Source organism: Macrobrachium rosenbergii, chromosome 50, assembly GCF_040412425.1.
Source record: "Macrobrachium rosenbergii isolate ZJJX-2024 chromosome 50, ASM4041242v1, whole genome shotgun sequence".
Classification (NCBI taxonomy): domain Eukaryota; kingdom Metazoa; phylum Arthropoda; class Malacostraca; order Decapoda; family Palaemonidae; genus Macrobrachium; species Macrobrachium rosenbergii.
The window spans coordinates 24991723-25016810 of NC_089790.1; the positions used below are offsets into that span (position 1 = coordinate 24991723).

Here is a 25088-nt window from a genome sequence, read left to right on the forward strand (position 1 = left end):
TTCCACCTCTTATTTTTCTTGTAATACGCAGTCCACGAGTCGACTTTTCATTCCCCTGGTAGGAGTGTCTTGTTTGCTTTGAAAGGGGTGCTGATGCTATTGTTGCCCTTTGTTCTGTTGTTGGAGGGAATTCATGACCCCATGAAAGTCTGCAATTTCTTACATGGAAAATCTTGAAATTCATGAAAGTGATGACTATCCACCTAATTTTCTTGAAATTCTTGCTTTTCGGCCCCAAGAAAACATTTCGGGATTCCACTCCTGGCAAGGGATAATCAGTCCTGTTCTGAAAGTCTTAAAATCTCTTTGCTATTGGAGTAATTGAATACAAATTCAAACCTCATATATGAATACCAGTCCTCTTAGACCAGTACCATAGAGTGACATCCTAGTCAAGGGACATTACATCCTTTTGATACTGAATAACTGACCAACCAATGTCAGAACTTAGGTTCTATCTCCTGAACCACTGCACTTTAACTTCAGAAAAGAATGAATTTAAGCTAGAGATAAATTATAATTATTAAGGGAACTCAATGTTTTTATTAGTATTACAGTACTTTACACAATGATACACAGGACAACAAGAATTGATACAGACAAAAACTGCTGCTAAAAACAATGAAATTTACTTTGTATAAAGTAAAGTTACTTGTTTTAAATTTACAAAGGTTGGAGGCACAATGCAACCAAACTCTATCCATAACTGAATGAAAGATATGAGGGTTAATGTATGCATAAAATATAATATATTAGACTCTTTTCATATTTTAAGAAATACTTGAATCAAGTATATGAATCTACTTGCAACATTAAATACTTAAAAAGTGTATTGTTTAATTTGACTTTCAACTAAAATCTTTTTAAACTGCATTAGCAATTGTTATTAGATGCCAGGTCAAGTTGACGTACAATTACTTCACGGTCCTTTATAGCTTTCCATGCAATGTCTTTATCCTTTTTGGAGGGTGTTTTCTTTTTTTGACGTGCAGCTGCAATAACACGGTAAGCCTCCAGTACCTGAAGATTAAAAAATTAAAGTTTTAGCAATAAAATTCTCATCAGTTTGAACTTGCTTTAATATACTGCTTTAATATATTTAGAATAAAAAAGTTTAATCCTTCCTATAATTACTTTAATGAGGAACTCATAAACACGTCAAATTAAGGGAACAAAACTGACAGAAACTATACTGTGCAATGTGATAAAGAGATAACAAATACTTTTAACATATATATTTCTGTACTGTCTTACATGTACAATAAAAATGAAACAAGCTCCATGCAAAAAAAAAAAAAAAAATACAAGTAACCTTCTGTTCTGCATCTCGGAGTTTCTTTTTAAGGTCATGTCGAACCAAGGACTCCCTGGCCAAAGTCAGCAGTCGACTCAGCTGTGTTACATTATGAGATGACACTGCACGGAGTTCTGCCTGGCAGCGTCTCAGTTCTGACAAAATCTCATCATCATCATCCTGTGGGGTAAACAGGTTACCAAAAGAAAGAACCTTTATTATGACTGACACTTTAGCCAACAAAAAAAGGCTTAATTTTTTATATAAGTAACTTACCAAGTAATTACATAGCTATAGTTTCCACTCGCTTGGCAGCGTAAATTTAAAAAATCGCGGTAGCTTTGATAGTTTAGTGTAGGTGACAAGCCCCACCAACCAATGGGAGTACTGGAAATGACTTGGCAGAAAACTTCATTCTGTTTCTGCTGGCTCTCAAGTAACATCGGGGGTTTGCTGCAGCTTTTGTTTACTGATTTTCAGTGAAGCAGTGTTTTTTTTTTTTTAGTAGCCTTCAAGGTTTAATAGCTTCCAGGATCATTTTTCTAGTACTTTGGTTATTATTATGTCTGATTCAAGTTCCCCGATTTTTGCTATTGTAGCAAGTTGCAAAACCAGATTAATCAATCTTCACAGGATTCTCATACAATTTGCAGTAAATGTAGGGGGGCAGAAATAAAGTAGGGAGAAAACATGTGCTAATATAACGATTAGCAAGAGTAGAAGGTACTTAATCTCAACTAGACAAGTTAGAGAGGGATAGAAAAAGGAAAGCGACCTCTAGAGCCTAGAAACAAGCTTCCCTTAGCCTAGTATTCTAACCTAGCCTAGGTTAGAAGGTAGCTCTGCTATTCCTTCTCCTCTTCCTAATTTCTCTCCTACTAGCCCTCCTACCGTGTCTGGCTCCCTCACTTCCGAACACGATGCCATTGCCAGTCTCAAGTCTAGGTTTAACAAGAACTTAACTAGTAGTGATACAGTGAGGTGAAGGAGGTGTCTACTCATCCCACCGATGCTCCTAGATGAAGGTCCCTGTCAGACTCCCCAAAACCTGGGAGGAGGCATACTGGAAGTCCAAGGGAGGTTGGTGGGGTTTGCCCACGGGTAGGCGCCCCCTCAGTCGAACGGGTTGCAATTCCCAGGTATCGGCAGACAGCCACAAGAAAGGCACCTTGACCGGAGAAAGTGTTGTGCAAGTGGAGGGGGTGGCTGCTCATCCCACCAATTCTCCTAGACGAAGGTCCCTGTCAGACTCCCCTAAACCTGGGAGGAGTCATACCAGGGGTCCAAGGGAGGTTGGTGGGGTTTGCCACGGGTAGTCACATCCTTAGTTGAGCCTGTTGATTGATCCCAGGCTTCAACAGACAGCCATTGGAAAGGCGTCTCTGTGGATGTGCGTCAGTTGTCGTCTGACTCTCATGACTCCAGCCCGGACTTAGTCTAGATTTGTCTCGTCCATTGAAGAGGCAAGCAGGCGATGCTGGCCACTCTTCTCCGCTGCCCAGTTAGCAGTTTAAGGAGCCAGGCACAGTCCTCAACCTTCCCCAGCTCGTGAGCATCAGCCATCAGTTTCGGAGCACCCAGTGCCAGCTCCCAAGTGCTTGGCGCCAGCTCCTTAGCACCCGGCACCAACACTTCAGTATCTATCTCCTGCTTGGAGCGCCAAGTACCCATTTCCACAAGTCTCATAGGCTATGTACCTCTCCTTCATATTTGTGGACAAGCTTTCCTACTCTATTTTGGCTTCTGCTAGCCCGGTCTCGCCTACCTCGACCTGCCTGATGAGGAGCCATCCAGATGGCAGACCTAGGCTCCCCAAATGGTGCTTTCCTTGTCTTCTAGGAAGACACTCAAGGAGATTGAAGTTTGGTTTACTGCTAAAAGGGAGCAAAATAAGGCCTCCCTCATTTTTCTTCCCGATGCTCGGCGTTATCAGCGAAAATTGTTTTTCGTCGGCAGAACTTGACCTCCTTGTCAAGACCTCTTGGTGTTGTTTGATGCTTTCAGTTCCTTGGACTGGATGGTGAAAGCACCAGCCACGAAAATTGAAGATTGCAATGATTTGTGGAGACTTTGACTAGGGCTGGCTAGGAGTCCTTTCACAAGCAGACAAAACCTTCACGGATGGCTCTCTTGAAGGTTTTGAGGGAAAGAGATTTTTGGTGCTCCCGTTCCACTAAAGGAGCAACTCAGACCTAGAAGTCGGACCTTCAGTCGAAGTTGACTTAGGATCTTCTGATACATTCTTCCAAACGCCCCAAGGATTCGTCCACGTTTGTTCTTAAGACAGTCTCTCCTCTCCAATCTCCGCTTCTAGACCGGGAAGTTTCCAGAAGACAGAACATTCACATCAACGTCAGACCGCTGACAGCTATTCACTTAGGGCTTCAGCGCTTCTCGACCCTAGTTCACAACAAGACTGTGGCAGTCCATTCAGCCAATACCACAACTCTGACGTACATACAAAAGTAAGGCAGCTCTCACTCTTTTCTCTCTGCTAGACAGCAAGAGACCTTCTACTGTAGACAGATCAAATCGAGTGAGTCTAGTCACTTGATTTTTTCAGGGCAAACTAAATATTCTGATGGATGATCTGAGCCACTGAACAGTAGGTCCTTCCCACTGAGTGGACTTTAGATCCCCTGGTCTATCAGAATCTGCGATACTACGGGGGCAGGCTGACCTGGACCTGTTTGCCACCTCTAGGCACCATCACCTTCCTCTTTTTTTGTTCTCAGGCCCTGGACCCTCAAGCATGGGCAACAGACGCCATGCTGCAGATTGGTCCCACTTGGAATGAACTATCAAGAGCTCAAGTCCTTGCCCGAGAAATGAAGTAGTTGTCTGTGCACAAGTGGGAGCCAGTCTTCTCAAGTCTTGGGAGAAGTGGAGTATTAGAGGGACAGAACGGTGGATTGTCAAGGTTCCGAGGGTGGGTTTCCCCATTCCATTCATGGAGAACCCTCCTTTGATCCCTTCACCCATCATTTTGACAGCCTACTCAAGAGGCTCGCAAGAACATCCCCCCCCTTATGGAGGAGGTCTCCTCTCTCCTTCGAAAGAGAGTTGTAGAAGTTGAGGACATCAACTAAGAGGGCTTCTTCTACTATTTGTTTGTGGTCCCCCAAATCATCGGGGTTTGGAGACTAGTCCTCAACATAAGCGACATAGATCTCTTCGTAAGCGACACAGATCCCTTCGTCCGACAGACAAAGTTCACATGGAGACAAACCAATCAGTCCTTTCATCCATTCTCTAGGGTGATTGGATGATAGCCTTGGATATGCAGGACACATGCTTCCATTTTCCCTTCCATCCAGACTCCATGAAGTATCTAAGGTTGGCCTTCAAGGACACTCAGACACCCCCATGTCAATGTCTAAACGCCTGTCTCCTCTCAGAGCGCCTGGTGCCAGTTAAATCTCCAGTTTTGGGCTCTTTGCTTCGGCCTCTCTACGACACGTCAAGTGTTCACTCAAGTCCTTGCTCCTCTAGCAAAGGACTTTGTTTAACAGGCATTAACGTCAGTCTATATCTGGATGACTTGCCTCTTCGATTCCCTTCGAGGAAAAGTGCACGAAGGTTTTGTACATCCCCTCTCTCAGGAACTGGGAATTTCATCTACCTTCAGAAGAGTCTCAGCTCTTGGACATTTTGGGTTTTTCAGCCTGCCAAGAGAATCGCAACTTTCAGAAGGTCCTCTTGAGCTACGCCATTCCGCCCTTCAACATGGTCAGGGAAATGCTGAACAAGTCTTAGGCTCATCGCAACGTTACAATGATTCTCATAGCCCCGTTCTGACCCATGAAAGAATGGTCCCAGGGCCTGCTATAGTGGTGGGTGAACTTTCTGAGACTCCTTCCCCTAAAGGCCGTGTGTACTCAGACAACCTCACTTCAAGAGATACCAAAGGGTTGTCTATTCTTGCCCTTACAGGCTTCAGACTGTCCGGAAGCTTGTCAGCGTAAGAGTTTTCAAGACGTGCTGCAGAGGCTACTGCAAGATGAAGATGTCGATTTCCTAGCCGCATCCTTCAGGCTAAGTGGGCGAATTTCCAAAGCTGGCTTCTCAGACTCGACTTTCCTTTTTCGGAGACGTCTGTGACCCAAATTACGGATTTCCTTCTTTAGCCAAGGAGATCTAGGCATCTCTTGTCCTCCATCATTAAGTGGTATTGAGCTGTGTTTAATTCAGTGTTTAAACATAGGGGTCCTGAACCGGTCCTGAACCTTGCGTCAATCCCAAATCTTAACGACCTCATCAAGTCTTTTGATACACCTAAGCAAGAAAGGAAGACCCAGTCTCCTGGAACCTGGACATAGTGTTTTAGTGGCTGACAGGTCCCTCTTTTCAACCCATTCGTTCCTCTTCTCGGAGAAACCTTACTCAAAAGACTCTCTTCCTCATGGCTTTTGCTACTGCCAATGTATTAGCAAGTTACAAGACATCCATAAAGGGTAAATTTTTTCACAAGGAGATGCAGTTTGCTTCTTTACCCTTGGATTTTTAGCCAAGAACAAGGACCCTTCAAAGCCCTGGCCCCATTCTTTCTTCTGAGGAAGAAGAGAAAGTTTTTTGTCCTGCTAAGGCTTTAAGGTATTATCTGAGCAGGACCAAGAAGATCAGAGAACCATCCAGTAACCTCTGGTGCTCTGTCAAGAACCCGTCTCGCCCTCCAACTAAGAACACATTGTCCTTCTTCGTCATAGACTTAATTTATTAGGTGCACTCTCAGTTTCAGGAGGACATTTTGCTTACTTTTACAGTGAAAGTTCATGACGTCAGGAAAGTCTCCTCCTTTTTAGCTTTCAGGCACATACGTCACTCATTTCCATTCTGCACTCACTATCTGAAAGTTGAAACTGTTTGAAAATTGCAGTACCTTGGGGCCATTATCAGTGGCTGACATGGTATTGGGGAGAGGAAGCATAGGAATCTCTCTTTTCTCCTATCTCCTCGCCTTGAAGTAGGGTGTCGAATTTTCGGTAGTCAAGGGGTGTACCTGGAGTACCCACCAGTCCCAGTGGATGGGTTGTGGTGTTTTCAATGTAGGTAAAAGCATTGTCTGGTTGTTTTTATTGTGGTACTGCGCCCACGGCAAGGGACTTATCGATGCTTTGCTAGCCATTGGACGTATGCTTCACAGCAATGCTTTGCTAGCCATTGGACGTATGCTTCACAGCAAAGCTCCCACCTAAGTAGAGGAGGCGCTCCACGGCTATACCACCATGCCACTACAGGTTAAGATGAGCACCAACCAGAGGTGGTAATTAGCTGCAGTAGCTCTCTTACCAAATATGGAAAGGACAAGCATAGTCTTCAATGCTAGCAATTTTTCTATTTCAAAGTCATTACCATAACTTAATGTTTTGGGGTAGAATATGTTCATACATCCCACCTCCTGTCAATGTGGGATTCAGCTATGTAAGTACTTGGTAAGTTACTTATATGAAAATGTTTTCATGATAAAATTATTTTAAGTTTCATATATACCAAGTATTTACAGATTGGAGCCTTCCCTCCCTCCCCGTCTCATGGAAATCAGGGCATATACAGAATGAGGTTTTCTGCTAAGTCATTTCCAGTACTCCTGTTGGTGGGCGGAGCTTGTCACCTATACTAAGCTATCGAAGTGGTACCACGATTTTTAAAATTTAAGATGCCGAGCGAGTGGTAACTATAGCTATGTAATTACTTGGTTAAGTATATATGAAACTTAATTTTATCATGAAAATATTATTAGAAAATGACTGATTAAAGGTGCATTAGTGAATTTTAATTTTTCTGTTATTCCATTTACCCACTTTAATAAAATCAAACATCATGACAGAAAAACTAATTATAAAATGGCATCTATATGTTCGTGCCTAATGGATAGCAGCAAGCTCCAAACTATAATTAAAGGTCACTGATAAAGATGAAGAACATACTTCATGCTCCTGTTTTTTTTTTTTTTTTTTTTTAAATAAATATATTCCCAACATATCCCTACTTCCTAATAATAACCTTCTGAAACAAAAATGAACGGTATTCTTTGGGACTTGGAGCCTTCCAATAATAAGTATAAAGAAGGAAGCAAGAGGAAGAAATTAATTTTAGTGCGCAGTGCAGATACAGCTGGACCGCCTCGACAGGGCAAAGGATGAGGTCATCCCACTGGAAGAGGACAGAGCAGATACAGCCGATGAAGGCAACTGGTAAGTCAAAAGGCCCCTGAAGATTGAGTCTTGGGCCACATCATCTGGGGCATACATGATGCCAACTGAGATGTCAATTGATAACCAACGCCTGGAATTGGACATATCCTGATAAGGCATGGAATTTACTGGATTACTTGGAAATGAGAGTCATCAGAAAAAGTCTTTTGTGTTAAATCCAATCAAGTAGATTCCAGAGGGACTCATTAAGAGGTCTGGTACAGCTCTGCAAGGCCCAAGCCAGATCCAGGCTAGGAGGTTTAACCAAGGACCCAGGAACAGAATGGCCAAAATGATGGAGGTTCAGGATATCACGATCACCACCCAAGTCCAGTCCCTGATGAATGTGGATGAGGAAGGGCTACCCTGTAGTCGTAAATTTACTACTGATTGGACCTTCCTTCTCATAATAATGAAGCACTAAACAGTCCAGAATTAAGGAAATAATGGCAATGAATGCAAAAATTTTACATTTATTTGACCAAGCTTGGAACTTTTGCTGACTTTCCTTGGAAAAGGTAAGTGGTCAAGGCCCTACAAGGGGTGTCAACTGCACCTGATGCAACTCCCTCAAAGCCTCTCCCTCCCAGAGTCAATGCCAGATAACCTCTAAGCATGAAGGTGCACAGACTCAAGGTAATTATGGAACCTGTACAAATGGGTTGCTTCATGAGTTTCCTAAAGTGGGGCAGACTCTGGGATTATCTACAAAGAGATTCAGGAAGTTTATAATCACTCCTTATGAGGCCTGAGAGGAGTTATGAATGTTAACTGAGAGGTTTATGATGCCAGAACTTCACCAGGCCCTGCAGAAGCATATCAAGGGGTTAGAAGGTGAATGTGTCCAAGCTGTCCAATGGTTACAACACTGCATCTGTGGCAGTACATCAAAAGCCAAATGAAAAACTTGTAAAGAGAAATTTCAAGTTACTTCAATGAACTGTTGTATTGTACCCAAGATCAGAATGATACTGTGTAATAATGTCTTTCAGACATCTAGTGAAAAGAAAACCATTATCAGGGGTCAACTGAGACAGTACATGTTTATCAAACTCTAGAAGCCTAAAGTAGTCTCTCTCACTATCTCTAGTTAGCTATCAATCCATAGCTTAAACAGGAGGGCATTACTACCATTCCAACATACACATGACGACACAAGATGAGGCTCACAGCATCCCTCATTTGGGTCTACTTCCTCCTACAAGAACAAGTCTAAACATCAGAATTCTAATACCAGCCAAACACAAGACCAGGGCTTATGAGGTAGAGTTAACATGAGGAGCCATACAAATGGGCACAGTTGGGATCTTCTACAATGGGACCAGGATGCATGATACTGGTTGACAGGGTTGGAGTCACAATAGCAACAAAGCCTTGCTAGCAGATCACTGCACAGTCACAAAGTAGAATCATGACAGGACCAGGACTGTAGTAGTGCTTCAACTAGTTGGTTGTCCAAAAGACAATGGGCTTCCAAGAACATTTGATCCTAGGTTATGGCAACCTCTTCATCCGGTGATTCTTCCACTACACATGAAACCAAAGACAGAGACCCCATGGAAGGCCACAAGAACCCACTAACCCTTGCCTGGGATCATGGACCCACATTTATCCAGAGAGCTTGGTGAAAGAGCACACAGAAGTTAGATTCAACAACCATGAGAGCAGCCATTTTAAACCACTGGAACTCTGCACCAACCTCTAGATAACATATGCTTGGAAGGAGAAATGGATGAGAATAAAAGTGCCCCACCCTGTTAGGTCTGTAAGTTGTAAGTTGAGAAGGCTAAAGAATGCCAAGGACTTCAATATCTTGTTTTTATGTATTTGCCATAAGATTCACTTGTGACTTGGTGATAATAATATGTAGTACAGTAAAAATGCAGGTATGTGATTCATTAAAAAAAAAATTTTGGTCAACGAGATGTTTATAAATAAAATAACTTGTCACTCTAACCAGTTATAGCCAACATACTGTTTGAGTCAACAAATATAAATACAGTATTTGTTTTCCTTAAATTAGTTTCCTTAAATTATAAAACTACCTCCTCCTTGGACTATGCATAAGGGCCAAACTTGTACATAAAAAAATATTTACCTAAAAACTATACATATAACCAAGAACATCATAAGTATATCCTAGTTTAACCAGACCACTGAGCTGATTAACAGCTCTCCTATGGCTGGCCCGAAGGATTAGATTTATTTAAAAGCAGGCAGTAGAACATAAGCAATGTGAACGTTTACACCGTACAAATTACACAAATGAGTCCGAATCTTCATCAGGTGTGGGATTTTAGTCGTATCACCCTATAAAATGTGCCAAATTTCCTTGCTGACAATGCTTAAGCAAAATTATGTGCAACAGAATCAGCCATTAAAATCATCAAAGCAATATTACCAAAGAAATTCATAATTTTCGGTGACTCCCAAAGTGCTATAGAAGCCCTTCAAATTATAATCTAAAAATACCATTGCACAAAAAATTAAATTTCTACTTCACAAATTATATGAAAATGGTAAAAATGTGGAAAGATGTTGGATTCCTGCCCTTATAGGCATTAAAGTAAATATGAAACCAATAAAGCACCCAAAGCTGCAACTACTAAGACAAGATCATATGTAAACATTCCTATTAGTGATAATATAACATCTCTAAGAGCCCTTACAATCACTAAATAGCAGAGTACATCGTCTAACAAACCTGATGGTAATAAAATAAAAGCCCAATACTGGAATATGGAATTCACTATACCAAAAAGAATGGCATAAAAAATAATTTTCTTATCTTAGAACTGATCACTCTCTCTGACCTGTAGATATGTGAGGAATAGCTCACATGATCCAATCCCTTCTTGTACAGTAACACTGAAGTTAAAAATTTTTTGAATGTCATGTTATGGAAACATCATTTTTTAAAAATTTTGACAATCTCCAGCATTATCAATTAACCCACTTATAAAATATGTAAAAAGCTGTGATTTGATTCTAAACTTTATTTTGAATGAAAGACAATTCCTTTGGGTGGGCCAGCCCTGTAAGAGGCAAGTAAATTAGCTCAATGGTCTTGTTAAACTACTTAATAAGTCAGCTAAAGTCACTACATTCTGCTGGGCAGAGGCAAACAGTTTGTTTCAAGTAGGCACAATATGGTAGAAGACAGTCTCATCCTGAGTAACATGGTCCTCACTTCAGATTGGTCTCTACATCCAGACATCTACAAGGCTCTTTGGCAACTGTCAGAAACTCCTCTAGATGGCCTGTTTACAACTATCATCAATGACTAGACCCCATTTCAGTGCTGAATGGCCTTAATTGCCCCAGTGATTGGTATGTATGCCTAAAATATATAAATCAATCAATCAACCAACATATTGCTCCAACCACTCAGTTCCCGCTGGCTGGAAGATAGATGCCATTGTGCTTGAATGGGATAGTTTGAAAATCTACATCATCTCTCCATTTGGTCTGATGAGGGGCGTTTTAGACAGTGTCTGAGGCTCCAAACATCTCCATGACACTACTGGCACCATTTTGGCCACAAGGTGTGGTTTATGGACCTTTAACAATAAGTATAAACATCCCTACACTGGAGCCTAGATATACTGGACCTTTGCAAGTAAAGCCTCATAAATAGAGGCTTTTCAGCTATCTTTAGGCTGTGCATAATTTCAACCCTCAATCTCTACCACCTGAAGTAAAGCCCATTGTGTGGTTGGTGCAGTAGGTACTGATCCAACCAATACTTCTGCTATGGTCTTAGCTGATTAACCTTTACTTTTGAGATGTTGAAGGAAAACGATGGTCTCTGCTTTTTGGGATACAGGTTGGCTTTGTCTCATGGACTCAACAAGGGTTCTTTAGAGTAACTGAAAAGGCTTTGTCAGGATTTTGAAATTTTGAAAGGGTAGTACTCCAAAACATGATTAAACAACCTAAATGAGATCTTTCTGAAGAACTGAAAAGCCTTGTGAAACCTTTTCGATTTTTAAATCAATTTCTTTCTTTTGGATCTTACCTTAAAGGTATATGTAATAAATATATGATAACATATTTAATATATATGTTTGTCATTTGCAGTTTATTTCCTAATACAGGCAATCTCCAGGTGGCCACAACCAATTCATGATATCCTTCACCGTTGTATCTTTCCACGCCAGAAGAGAAGTGACTCAACTTCTTTACCCCGTCAGGGTAATCATCTTTCATCTTCAAAGAACCAAGGATTTCAGGAAAGGCTTGTCCAGATTGTTCCTCTCAACAAGATGAGCCAGAAGTAACACTGATTATAATATTTTATCAGCTCAAACAAGTTATTGTAAGAGTACATGACAATGTAACTTATGGCTATGCAGGTTGAACTGCATGTCTGAGAGAGCTTTGCTCTCTCAATTTTGTTACTTCTCAAGAGAAATGGATGTTAACATCCTTTAAAAGGAAGGTATTTCAGGGTGCCATAACACACACATATTTAGATTCATAGTCTCTGGACCCACTAGTAGCAGAAAGTCAGGTTAGTATCAGCACTAACTGAGATTCTAGGTTCCTTTTTCATACTCATTATAGCATCCTACTAGGTATAGAATTCTTAGGGTTAATCACTACTATGCCATTAAGAATGGTAAGGGCTCATATTTACCAAGATTACTCTATGAACATAATATTACATTCCTCTTATTTTACTTTTCAAGGTCTACACCTTCCTCAAATAACTCCTTGTCCTTAAGTCTAGAACTATGTGTTCGACTGCATTTCTCAATCCCAGGTGCTCTTAACTGGGTCCAACAGATCCCCAGGAGCCTCTCAGGGTGGTTAATGCTAGTTTTCCATTCTCCTTCCTGAATTAAGTTGCTATTTACATTGTAAAACAAACATGATTTATTTTTTTTTTTTTTTAACAATGGTACTTCAGTACAGAGACGGCTGAATGCACACAGCACGCCAACCAAAACAAAGCCATCAACTTGTGAAAGTGGTGTGACCTACTCTTTATATTAACTTTTTCTTTGTAATTTTGCTAGTCAAAATTGGGGTGTGCCTTTAATTCCTATACAGTACATTGCAACACAGTTGAACAACAGCCTATAAAAAGAGACAATTATCTTACCTCATTTCCATAGTCCATTTCCATTACACCTTGTTCCTGCAGTTCTTTCTTTATTCTTTTCTCTAAACTTGAGGCACTCCCAAGGTTGAGGGACTTGATTAATCCTGGGCGTGTATGACCTAATCCATCAACACCTAGTTCAGAATTGCAGTGAAAACAAAAACAAAGTCATTAACTCATGGAGTGTTCAGTTAATCACTAAAAACCAGCAAATTTTCCTCCAAGCATATTCTAAAAATAAATACTAATCCTCCATGATAATTGCTGGTTTTCTATAAGTAATCACAATTTTCTTTCATAAAAACAGAAAAACAGATTTAATGAGTTACACCTCTAATAATATTGGTATTGATGATACTAGTTTAACTCTATACAGAATAACAATAACAAATGGCTGTATTTGATGGCATATAAGACCCCATTTTTATCCTAAAAAATTTCAAAATATAAACCAAGGTCTTATATGCAAAGCTGAGTATCTGGTAAGCTAACGTTTACTCAGGCTGATGCCATAGACTGCTTGTACTTATACCTTGCCAAGCTCCATAGTGTAATATTATCATTATTTACTCCAATATCATTATTATTTCTGTTATTATTACAGTAAAATCTCTCATACCCAGCACCTTAGGACCAATAGGTTGCTTGTTATTTGAATTTCTGGTTGCAAGAAAGATATCCTTCTAAAATGCCATATGTGTACCCTGAACTGTTATTTTGTCATTCAGTCAATAAATATCTACTTTTCAGTTTTATAAATAAATCATTCCTAACACCTTAAAGTTAACATTAGCCTGGGCTTGCCTAACTCCAATGATAGTATGAAATGCTTAAATCTATACATCGACATAGCAGACAAGACACGACATAGCAGACAAGAAATCTTTTCATAAAAAATCTCTCTCTCTCACGACATAGCAGACAAGAAATCTCTCTCTCTCTCTCTCTCTCTCTCTCTCTCTCTCTCTCTCTCTCTCTCTCTCTCTCTCTCTCTCTCTCTCTCTCTCTCTCTCTCTCTCTCTCTCTCTCTCTCTCTCTCTCTCTCTCTCTCTCTCAAAAATCTTTTCATAAAAAAATGGCTTGAGCAAATGCAAGTGCACAGTTTGCTTTAATCTAATGTAAGGGGACAATAAATACTTAATGTTACACATATGTTTACATATATGCATGTAGGGTAGACTTACACATTGACTTTACATACAAAAGCAAAATCACTTTACTGTATGTACAGTATTTGATTAAACTTATTGAAAAATTTTTTCTAATGTACAAATTTTAAATTATTTCTTATATTTACCCTAGTTTTTTTTTACATTTTATTCATAAATTTTAACCATTCATTAAAGGAGAAGATGGAGGGGAGTGTTATAAATGTTTTCTGCTATACTTAAACTGCTTTTGTTTTCTCATCTAAATTACAGTAAATTTATTATTAAAGAGATGTTCTTGCTGACCTACATGCATGCTTTGTCCACGTTTTTTTTGTCATAACGTAGTTATATAATTTGAGAAGACTATTTGCTACATGTAAACCCCCCAAATTTTTTATCTTACTATTCCAATCTGAAAACGGGGAAATGGGGTCTTACACAGAATTAAACATGATGTGTAATTTTGAAGTTATCAAAATTTAATTCAACTATAAATTTTTATACATTATTTCGTGATACCATCAAATGTTACATTCTCAAAAATAAAACACAGAATTAAAAGACTACATGAATTTACAGAAGCAAATGTGCCAAGTTCAAGGTATTTTGGCGAAAGTGATTTGGGAAATTATCATGGTAATGGCTATGATATGACAGCTAACAATCACTCATCCTCTCAGTAATACTTTTTCAAACCTATATAAGTATGTTTTCATTCTTAATGTGACAAAATACTATTACATTACTAAGTAACACGCAGTACTATCAAACAATTCAGAAGACAATTTTCATGTCTACGTAAGCAGTCAAACCAAATATTAAAGTTAACTACTGCTATATCAATATTGCATTCACATATAAATACATTATGAAAGTTACATAACATCTTAATAGAAAAATTAGTGATCTACCACAACTGATCTTACCTTTGTTTTCAATATCTGAGACTAGAACATTTTCTTCCACTAAACCAGCAATTAACCTTTGTGTTATTGGTCCTAGTGGTGCAACATCATCACTACACCTACAGTAAAGAAAAGCAACATTTCATGTAAATATGCAATGGTAAATATTTTAACCCAGCATTAGAGCTGGGGAAAAAAATAAAATAGCATAATGTCACTGCAATTAAAAGTGGACTGATTAATAGATTCATGCTGTACTAACATCAAAACAAAATCAGACATAAATGCCAAAAGAACACTTAAAAAGTTTACTAATTTCATAAATTATAAGTTTTCATAAGTTTGCTACAAATACTTGTAACAAATTGATATAAATTTACAAAAAATTGCTAAAGGGTACACAATTTCATTTGATAAAGCAGTCTTTTTAAACACTTGAAATTTTTGAGCGATTAAAAATAACTTTTTCTATGGAATGTTATAAAGAAAATATATAAATCTTTCTAATAAAATTTATTTTTTAAATACTCAGATCTTATTATAATAGCTATAAGTCTCCTGCCTGCCAGCTGGAGGACAACAGAGTATACTGTCTATTGACCACTCACTTTCTGGGTGAACTGTAGTTGACAAACCCACTGCAGAGGTTCAGTCCTTTGCTCCAACCAGCCACCTCAAGTGACCTGAAGTCCTGGATTACTGTAGTCTCAAAACAATCTGGAAACTTAGTTGCATAGATATGAAGTTTCTGAAAAGCATAAGTAATCTATTCTTCTTCCCCATGCGAATCCAATTCCTAAGCCTGGGGATCCACTGAAAAAGACACGAGGCACAGAGGCAGTGGCACCAAGACCCCCAATATCATGTGTACACAAGACCTTAAGTCTTCAAAAAGACTTACACTTCAAAGCAAAAACTTGCTCCAAGGAAGCAGAAGAGCTGGCTTCATTATGTGCCTGAATTCATGGTGCCATGCACCATGCCATTACTGTTGCTAGAAACCAAAGACTTTCCGTCAAAGGTGCACTCCTCAACAGAAGATTCAGCAGTAGGCAGCAACACCGAAAACACCAGAGTAGCCGACAACAAAATACCCGGTTGCTGACCAGAACTCTGGCCAAATTGGGTCAAAGTTTCTAACCTCTATAGCAAAGAAGCTGGGATGGGGACCAAGAATGCCTCAAAAAGGTCTGAGAGCATCCCAGGTTCTTACAAAGAGACCAACATGAAACCTGTCAAAATCTGGGAGATCTTGAATTTGAACAAGACCCCTGAAACCACCCTTGCAAGAAGACAAAGAAAAAGGAAATCGTGGGGAACACCTGTGATCCCTAATACCAGAAGAAACCTCCTGAACGTCTGGCAGCTGACGCAAATATGTTTTTGCAAAATAATCAGCATGCCTGGGGGATCGAGACAAAGAGCAAGGGTGATCAGTGCCAAAAGAAAACACGGTGCCACCAAAGCCTCTTAACCGAAGACAGAGAAGATTCCTATTTGGGATTGCTATGAGTTTGTGGCCTCCTGGAAGGCCTAGGAGAAAACGACTAAATCTAGGGCTAGTGCGCTGCTCTCTGCCTACAACACCTGCACCCTATGTACCTGCACTGTGCTTAATAATTCTATTGCATTCATCTTTTGGCAACCTAACATCACACTGCCAGGTTGGTCACAGGAAGAAGACAACAGGCACAAATCACTTATTTTCCTGACATAACCTGTTTCCCTGTACCTTCAGAAAGGAGAGAGTCACAGGGCATGGCCAAGGTATGGCTAACTGGGAGGGCATTGACTCAACCTCTGCTGCAAGGGAAAACCTGAAACAGGCCCATTAATTGGGAGAGCAATGACACAGATGTACCTGTTGTAAATTTCATAAATTTTTCTACTGTAACCCTAAGACTAGCTACATCTGATTCCAGTTTTCCAACCCTCATATCCTGATGATGTGGGGATATTTAACCAAAGAAGGAGAAGAATGTCTAAAGGAAGAAGGATTGCTTAGCAGAGGAGGAGGAGGAGGAGGAGAGCAACTATCTGACAGGACATGAGCAACAGAAAGGCTCTTACTCCTATTGCTTACTATTAGTTTTAAACAGGTTCCTTTGCTGACGTTTCCTATACCTAACAGCTTCTCACCTCTTCTTATATTTTAAGTAACTACTCATGACACTCACTGGCCAATTACCACACTCACTGCATTGGTCATCAAATGAACAATCCTTGATCCTGCACCTGAGGCAAAGTTTGCATCCATTGTAAGCCAGTGAGTAAATTCAGGTGGTACACCAACATAATTTGACAAACTCTAAATGGATTTGTCAATGTCTTCTTTAGCAGATATCCTAAATAGTCATCAAAGCCAATCAATATCAAACAAAAATCCACAACATTCCAGATCAGCAACACAAAATGAATTAAACAAAACTGTCCCCCAGTCCTCTTAACACAACAGCAGAAACAAAGCTGAGAACAACATATGCATGAATCACAGTTCACCTTGAAAGGGTCAATAGGCAGTATAACTAGGCAATCTAGATAAGGTCTTTTGTGTTTATACTCTGTCATCCTTCACCTGAAGGAGGACTTTATACCTATCATAGTAGGGAGGTAAGACTCACTTAAAAATATAACATTTTTAATCTGGAAATAAAAAAAACATGGCATTCCTAAACTTTAAAATTATGTAAATCATTTAACGTTTGCTTTAATATCGAAAGGAAAATACAAACGTCACACCATTTATATGTAATGACCAAACAAAAAATCCAAGCATCATGTGGTTGTACGCAACTCAACAAAGTGACTTGCCATCATCCTCTCAGCATGTTACTGTTCGTCCACAGGAAGGCAATCCTGGCAATTTCCTCTATTTCTGGTTATTACCTGCCAGACATTTCACTTTGTACTTTTTCCACATTGAATAAAATAAACTTTAATCCCAGTTGACATTCCTCTTCCAATCCCCCAAAAAATTTAATATAAATGAAAATATGTACCTTTGCTCATTAAAATATTTTTCAACTGATAGAACTGGAGACAAACTCAAGTTGTTAAGAGTTCCTCAGCATATAAAGATATCCTTACAAATACCACACCCATATAACCATTCGTAAATCTTACCTTTGCCTGTCATTACAACACATCATGAATGAAATTTATCTTCAAACACCCATATTTGTTCCAAACTCTTCAAGTACATGTTAATGCACTTCTTCAAGAATTTCAAGCCATATTAGCCAAAAATATAGTAAAATTCTTAGAATGCTTGCATTCCTTCAAAAGCTTATTTTTTATTACTTCAGAACTACTAATGTAAAAAACATAGAAATCCCATTACATTAAATATTTATTCTATATCTTGAACAACTTTCATAAACTCACCCATTCATATCAACTTCTTTTAGCAGCTTGTCTGAAACGTCTGAATTAAGAGGTTCACTTTTTATGCCCTTCTTCTTTCCTTCAGCTAGCTTGACACCTTCTTTTTGTTCATCCTGTTGGATATTTTAAATATTCTAAAATAATTCTCAAATAAATCATGCCATTATTAGAATAATGGTATCTTACATTCATAGTTAATTATCTCTTAAAATTTACTAAGTAAAGCAAATTTATGACAAGTATGCTATACTTTTACTAAATGTTTTAAACAGAAGATGGTACTAATAATTCAAATGAAGAATTTGCAATATTCTTGATACAGAAAGCTAAACTTCTACATAAACTATGATTATTATAGCTTGGAGATAATTAAAAATAAGTAAACCAACCACTATTTCATATAGGTGTAGAGTTGCCATTCCTAGCTCTAAACAATCCATTATCAATAGCTCATGAACATTATCTTCACTATCACTGGATTCTAATTAACCTTCAGCTTAAAAATAAAAAGATAAAAATCTATATCTTTTGTTAACCATAAAAATTTATTAAATCTAAAAACAGTTTAGTTTACTCAAGATTCAAAAGAAAATCTCTGAATTTATATCTAAAACTGGTAATTCACAGTCAGCTACAATAATTTATATCTAAAACTGGTAATTCACAGTCAGCTACAATAATGAGTTACATAAAGTACTTTACTACTTGAGAATGGATGATCAATTTGAAACTGGTGTAGCAACAATAAGTAAAACTGATTCCAAAAATCCCAATTTACAGCTAATAAGAAAAGCTTCAATTGAAAATTATTCACAATAACATATATACAAAATTTAAAATAACCTTTACAACCTGAAACCCACTTCTTATTTTACTTCTGCCTTATCACTTACTATTAAGTATTTAAACCAAACTTGAGTCAACACTCAACTCTCACAGGAATAGTACAAGCTGTTTGTTCTTATACATGATTATTATTTCATCCTTGCCTACTCAGCTTGGGAACAAAGGTATATTGTTTTTTATCGTGTACAGCCGTCAGGATTTATGCACGTAAGACCAATACTGTTTGAAAAGAGGAACTGATAGTTTTAATCTACCAGACTGAGCATGTCATATGTCTAAAGATACTACTTTGTCCTGGTTATGTCAAGTCATCTTGAAAGCTTATGATGACACTCCCAAATCCGTAGCATCCTGCTAAGAGATCAAGTGTCATGAAATTATATGTATACCTTAAAAATAAATATAGAAATTTCTTCTAACAATAATTTTACTTCATGGAGTTCCTTGAATAACTTTTATGTTTCTAACATTTGGGCCTAACTCATAATCCTTTGACTTTTGTCTCAGCTGGCCCCTTATACTTATAGGCAAGTTTGTGCTTCTGGGGTTCTTTCTCTTTTTTTGTCTCTACTAATTTCCTCTTAAGACTCACTGGCCTTCTGTCTTACAAAAAAAACCCTGTCCAATGACATTTACTTTTGTTTGCATTGTAAACTATTCTTAAGTTAGTCACAGCATTATCGTTCAGCAGGTTTATAACAATTTCTACAGCTTTATCAAGGTGATACTTTCCTAAATTAATTTTGCATTCCCCCATTTTGGATATAAGAGAACCAGGGACATACAGTACTTCCTTCCCTCCTCCTCTGAAAATTCCTTGGCTGATATTTGTCACTGCTCCCTCTGAAGGTCCTTAGTTAGTTATAAATGATTTGTTTAACCAGACCTCTGAACTCTGAAGGTCCTACAGTTCTTTTGTGGTGAGCTCTGCTTTGTACTCCTCCACAATATCCTCTACAACAGATTTAGCATCAAAGGCTTCAGAGTTCCTTTCTGCTACAGCATTTCGCCAATTTCCTTCAAGCAGACTTAATGGTTCTGTAAGAAATTCCCCCTCCCCAGGCTTTGTCTATGAAGTTTACGCAATGGAAGATGTAGAGCTGGTTCCCCAGAATTCTCCAAGGGTCAGATCTTTATCAGAGGCCACCTCAAAGCACCTCTGGAATAGTGCTTCATTGCAGTTTCTTGAACCTAAGATGACCCTCTGGTCTGTGGGTAGAATGAAGGTTGTGTTAGGGGGTAAGAATTTCACTGTTATGAAGTTAAACACCTCCAACAACTCAACCTCCAAGTATGAAGGATGAACAGAAGCACTGTCCAGCACAAGAAGGGTTCTAGGAGGCAACTGTATTTCCTCAAAGTTTTCCTTGACACTATGGCCAGCCACTTCACTCATAAAAACCTGCCTGGTTACCCAAGCTTTACTATTAGCCCCCCAAATTACATTTCATTTATTCTGCATGACATTATTTTTCTTAAAAACCCCCAAGTTCTCTGCATGGCACATATGCAAAGGCTTCAGTTGTAAATCTCCACTTCCAATACCACAGAGCAAAAGGGTAAGTCTGCCCATGATTGGCATTTTTTTTTTTTTTCTCAAAACATGCATGTCTCTTCACAACTGAGCTCTTGTTGTGAACAAAACCCTCAACTTCTTAAACTCTTCAACATAATTCTTGGCAGCATCTTTGCCAGAGCTGGCACCCTACTCATGCCTCATCACATTGTGTATGCCACTTCCCTTAAATTTCTCATACCATCCACGACTGGCCCTGAAAACGTGAGTTATATCTGTATCAGCATTCGTTACATGGATGTCATTTTTCAAGTTACCATCATGCAACTGTTTTGCTTTATCACAAATGATGAACTCAAAAATCCCATCACTGGCTCCAAGCCCAAAAAAAATAGATAATGTGCTCAATGTCAAGAGCATAATAAAAATAAGGGAAACATTGGTACCCAGACTGTCGTGTTGGATTGTGTATTGCACCTTACTGAAAAACTGGCAAACAAAACATCTAAGAAAAAGCCATACCTGTACTCATTCATCCTGTCTGGGATTTTTAATGAAGTGAGTGGGTTTTGTGCTTTTTCTTTTAATGTTCTTTTAAAATACAATAAAATAATAAAACTAAAAAATAGTATACGCTCTTAAACCGTATGGTTTATTATTTATAAAAAAAAAATCACCAGAAAAACTGACATTTTGGTGTTGCCCATGCTTCCGTGAGTGACACTTAACAGGTTAAAAGTACACAATACACAATAAAAAAACATCTATACCAAAATGGACCTTACCTGCAAGTCCTCTTGTGCCCAGCGTAATGTGTAGTGTCGACCTAGGGGAGGTATCTTGTAGTAATCGCTGTCATCATTTGGGTTGTTAATCAAGTCCTCTAGCATCTGTTATATGAGAAAAATTTTGTTTACGATAATACAATATGGAAAATGTTTTTAGGTATCTTGGAATACAGTGTAATATGTATAAATATTTAAGCACTAACAGCTTTGGCACAAGGAATTTCTCCACAAGTGACAATTTCCTTATTTGCTTTCCAGTTAAAATCCCATCATTTCATTACATACTGCCTGAATTCAATCATGTCCATTCCCTTCCACTTTTCAAAAAAAGAATCTAGCTGTGCAACTGTATATCAAGGCTCCTAAGTACTCTATCAGCAGGAAATAGTCATATCAAGTGTTTTTCACTCTGAACAGACCAGCTGATTTTACCAGTTCTCATTTTTTTTTTAACTGATTTTTGCTGTGTCAACCTATATTATCCTGTATTTCCTCATCTCAGTGATGGTTTTATTTTAATGACTGTAATTGTATCAACTGGGCTTGTATTAAGCACTTATCTAAATTTCCCACTGAGTGCTTTTCAGTTACTGCTACTGCTCACTGAAAGTTTTCCTTTTTATTTTATAGAACTGTACTGTCTACCTGTTACTTATTTAGAAATTAGTTTTTAGAACAATTTTTGCTTGGTATTTAAATTAAGATGATATTTACGTCCAGCTTTTTATGACTGGCAGATAAAATTATATATTTTCATGACTTTGGCAGATAAAATTATATATTTAATGAGTTTGCATTTGCATGGAACACTAGTTGCAGTAAGCAATTACATAAGCATCTGTATATATTTCACTCTTCACTATAATTTCATTCGTAACTAGGACAAAGTAAAGTGACATTCCTTATCAAGTTATTTCCTGCTTACAAACTGGGATAAAAGCTGTACTGACCTTTATATCATCAACAGTAATTTCTTGGCAATACTGTTCTACGTTTGCCCAAAAACGATTAGTAATGTCGTTCTTTGGGGGTGGTGGTTTGGGCTGCTCTGGTGGGCCCAGGTCAGGAACATCAAATACTGGCTCATATTTGAGGACAGAACATTTTACCTGTAAAATATAAGGCAAAAATACATTAAACAATTTCGGAAAAAAGAATGCAATCACTTTTTTGTTCAAAATACTTCAAACACATTCACCCAGGACAAAAGGTTACACAGATTATATATGTGACAACAAACGATTTACATTTTGCCTCAATGAAAAAATGCAATTTAATGGCCTTAAAACAGAGAGAATAATATTTACTATTTATTAACTACATTAATTTTTTCATTATGAACCCATTTCTTTGAAATAGCTATTTAAGCACTGCATACAAATTTTGGACACATCAGTCCACTTGCTGAAGAAAATTAAGAAGAAAATGTAACTCGGGCAGATTACAACATGCACATAATACCTAAGATTTCATGTACCTAACTACCATATTTGATGGCATATAAGACTCCTCTCATTTCAGACAGGAGTGTTAAAAGAAAAAAATTTCTTAACATGATAGTATTTAATGTAACCAAAATATATAACTAAAGTAAAGCATAAAAAACTTGAACAAAACATGCAACTAAGGCAGCAAGAAAAATCTCTTTAATTATAATCTGCTGTAATTTTCAAGAGAAAACTTTGGTATGAAGTGCAGCTAAATATTCAAGTGAGTGGGAGAAAGATACAGTGTAGAGTATGATGGGTCAGTTACACTCACGCCACCAAACCTTTTTCTATTTTCAACTGGATCCAGCTGCTCTAAAGAGATTTCCCCATACATAAAGACCATAAGGTTTGTTCCATAAATGAACAAATATGATTTTCTGTTCAGCAGACTCAGATGTACTAAACAAACAATGAAATCCCATAAACTGAAGTACTGTATGTTAAATTTATGTGCCAGTACAATTATTTCTGGAAAAGATAGGAAAAATGCAAAACCAGAGTCAAAATAAAGGTAGCAATGAATGAACTGCTAATGCAAAGTATACGCTGTTCACACACTTGACACTGAAATTCTTTAATGTAATTTATGTTACCACCTGCACAAGGAAAAAAATAAGATAAAAATGAGGAAGGAAAGTACATAAACAAAAACTGGACAAGAACGGAGTAGTCCTAAACAGTTCCAAAGGCCTTGGAATCATTGGAGTTGTTACCCAATTGACAAACAAAATATAATTCTACTTACTACTTGGGATCTTGGGGACTGTATACCCATGTGCTAGCCTAACAACCATTCACGTGCATTGCACTGACAAGCTATGTTCAAGTAATGGGTCTCAGATAAAATAATCCTAATCTAAACAAACATCACCACCCAGTAAAATTATTCAAAATACATCCCTCAATAACATTTCATGATCAACATAAGGTATGCAAAATGTACAGACATACATGAAATGCCAAATAACTAGAGCCTCATTCCTTGTGTGAAAAAGTGTTATTAAGAGGTATTTCTAAATTTGAAAACTTTCCATATACAAATAATACTCAGAAAGTAAAAATTTCTTCTTTATCAACCTTTGGTGGCTTTATTCCAGGTGGTGGACCGGGGGATGATAAAATGTCTCTTGCTTTTCCACCTGAGTCTTTCATTTTCTTTGGAGGCCTTTCACCATCTTCTCGTTTTATCTTTTTGCCAGGGGATATAGCCTGAAATTGTAACAAGAAAGAAAAACTTCAAAAACTATTACGCAAAACCTGATATACATACAGTCTCCTTATAAAGGTGTTCATATTATCTTCATGTCTTCCTGCTGCAATGCTACCCTTGAAATATACAAGGAAGGATAATATGGAACCTTGCAAGATAAATACTTATATTAAAAACTTCTATCACAATCCTGATACAGATTTACTTAATTCACAATGTAATATTTAAATCTGCAGACTAAAAAGTGCACAATTCTAATTACCAAAATCGATAAGGTTCTATAATTTTAGAGTATAATGTCAACAACATTGCTCAAAAGATGGTTGTACCAAATGTAATTCACTTTGAGGAATGTATCTTAATATCTAAATAATATTTAATTATATAAATCTGTTTGCCATGAATAATTTGAAATTTCACAAGCCACAGAGACATGATACAAATAATACTTACTAGCAGAATCATATACACTACTGTAAGTCCAATGTTATGTTATTAATGCCAGATTTAAACTGTTTACGGAACACTTATGTATAATTTAAAAATCAATTTTCATACAAGAAAATTACTTATAATTATCATTTTTATCTTGCCAAAATGGAGTCTCTGACAAAATGAGAAAAGGAAACATAAGTAAGCCAGGGGCCTATTGCACCTGCAGGGAAATTCATCAATCTTAACAAAGTCCTTTTCTCATTCTTCTTTTATCTGGTTGATAGGATGCAAGTAAACCTGGTACGTAAGACAGAACTCACACTATAAGTACCCTGATGGATGTGTATGAAAAATTCATTCTGATTTTAAAAATTAGATTTTTTCACTTTAAACTCATCACTTATATTATGACCAAATTTCAATTTAAGTGAGAGAAATTGAACTGCTACAGCCAGTGAGTTAGCTAAAAGTAATTTGTTAGTCTACTCAGTACATAGTCTTAGGACTGAAAACCTTTGTTTTTCTTAGGCATACAAGCTGTGCTTGAGAGCACAGAGCTCTACTGAGCAAAGTATATTGAAAAAGTTTGTAAAATTTCCACATTCCACTCCAGACTCAATGGGGAATGTTGGAAGTAGGAGCCCCAAGCTGCCATAGGGAACTCCCGGAAATTACCAAGTAGCGAAGGGCAGAATTTGCCCACCATGGAAGGTGTACAGACCAATAACATGGGGGAAGCTATGCCGTAAAGAATTTCTGAAAGACAGG

At 37.9% G+C, this 25088-nt stretch overlaps 1 protein-coding gene across 1 annotated transcript in view; it reads right to left on the minus strand.

The window, feature by feature from the left end:
- Window positions 1-528: 528 nt before the first annotated feature.
- Window positions 529-25088, minus strand: part of Ada3 (transcriptional adaptor 3) — a 54361-nt gene continuing 29801 nt past the window's right edge. The window contains exons 4-11 of the mRNA XM_067094303.1: window positions 23753-23884; window positions 22136-22294; window positions 21183-21287; window positions 18036-18148; window positions 14673-14770; window positions 12596-12729; window positions 1313-1474; window positions 529-1020 (exon numbers count right to left, since the gene is read on the minus strand). Of these exons, the coding sequence (XP_066950404.1) occupies window positions 874-1020; window positions 1313-1474; window positions 12596-12729; window positions 14673-14770; window positions 18036-18148; window positions 21183-21287; window positions 22136-22294; window positions 23753-23884 (1050 nt within the window). The 3' untranslated portion in view covers window positions 529-873. The remainder of the gene's footprint in view (window positions 1021-1312; window positions 1475-12595; window positions 12730-14672; window positions 14771-18035; window positions 18149-21182; window positions 21288-22135; window positions 22295-23752; window positions 23885-25088) is intronic.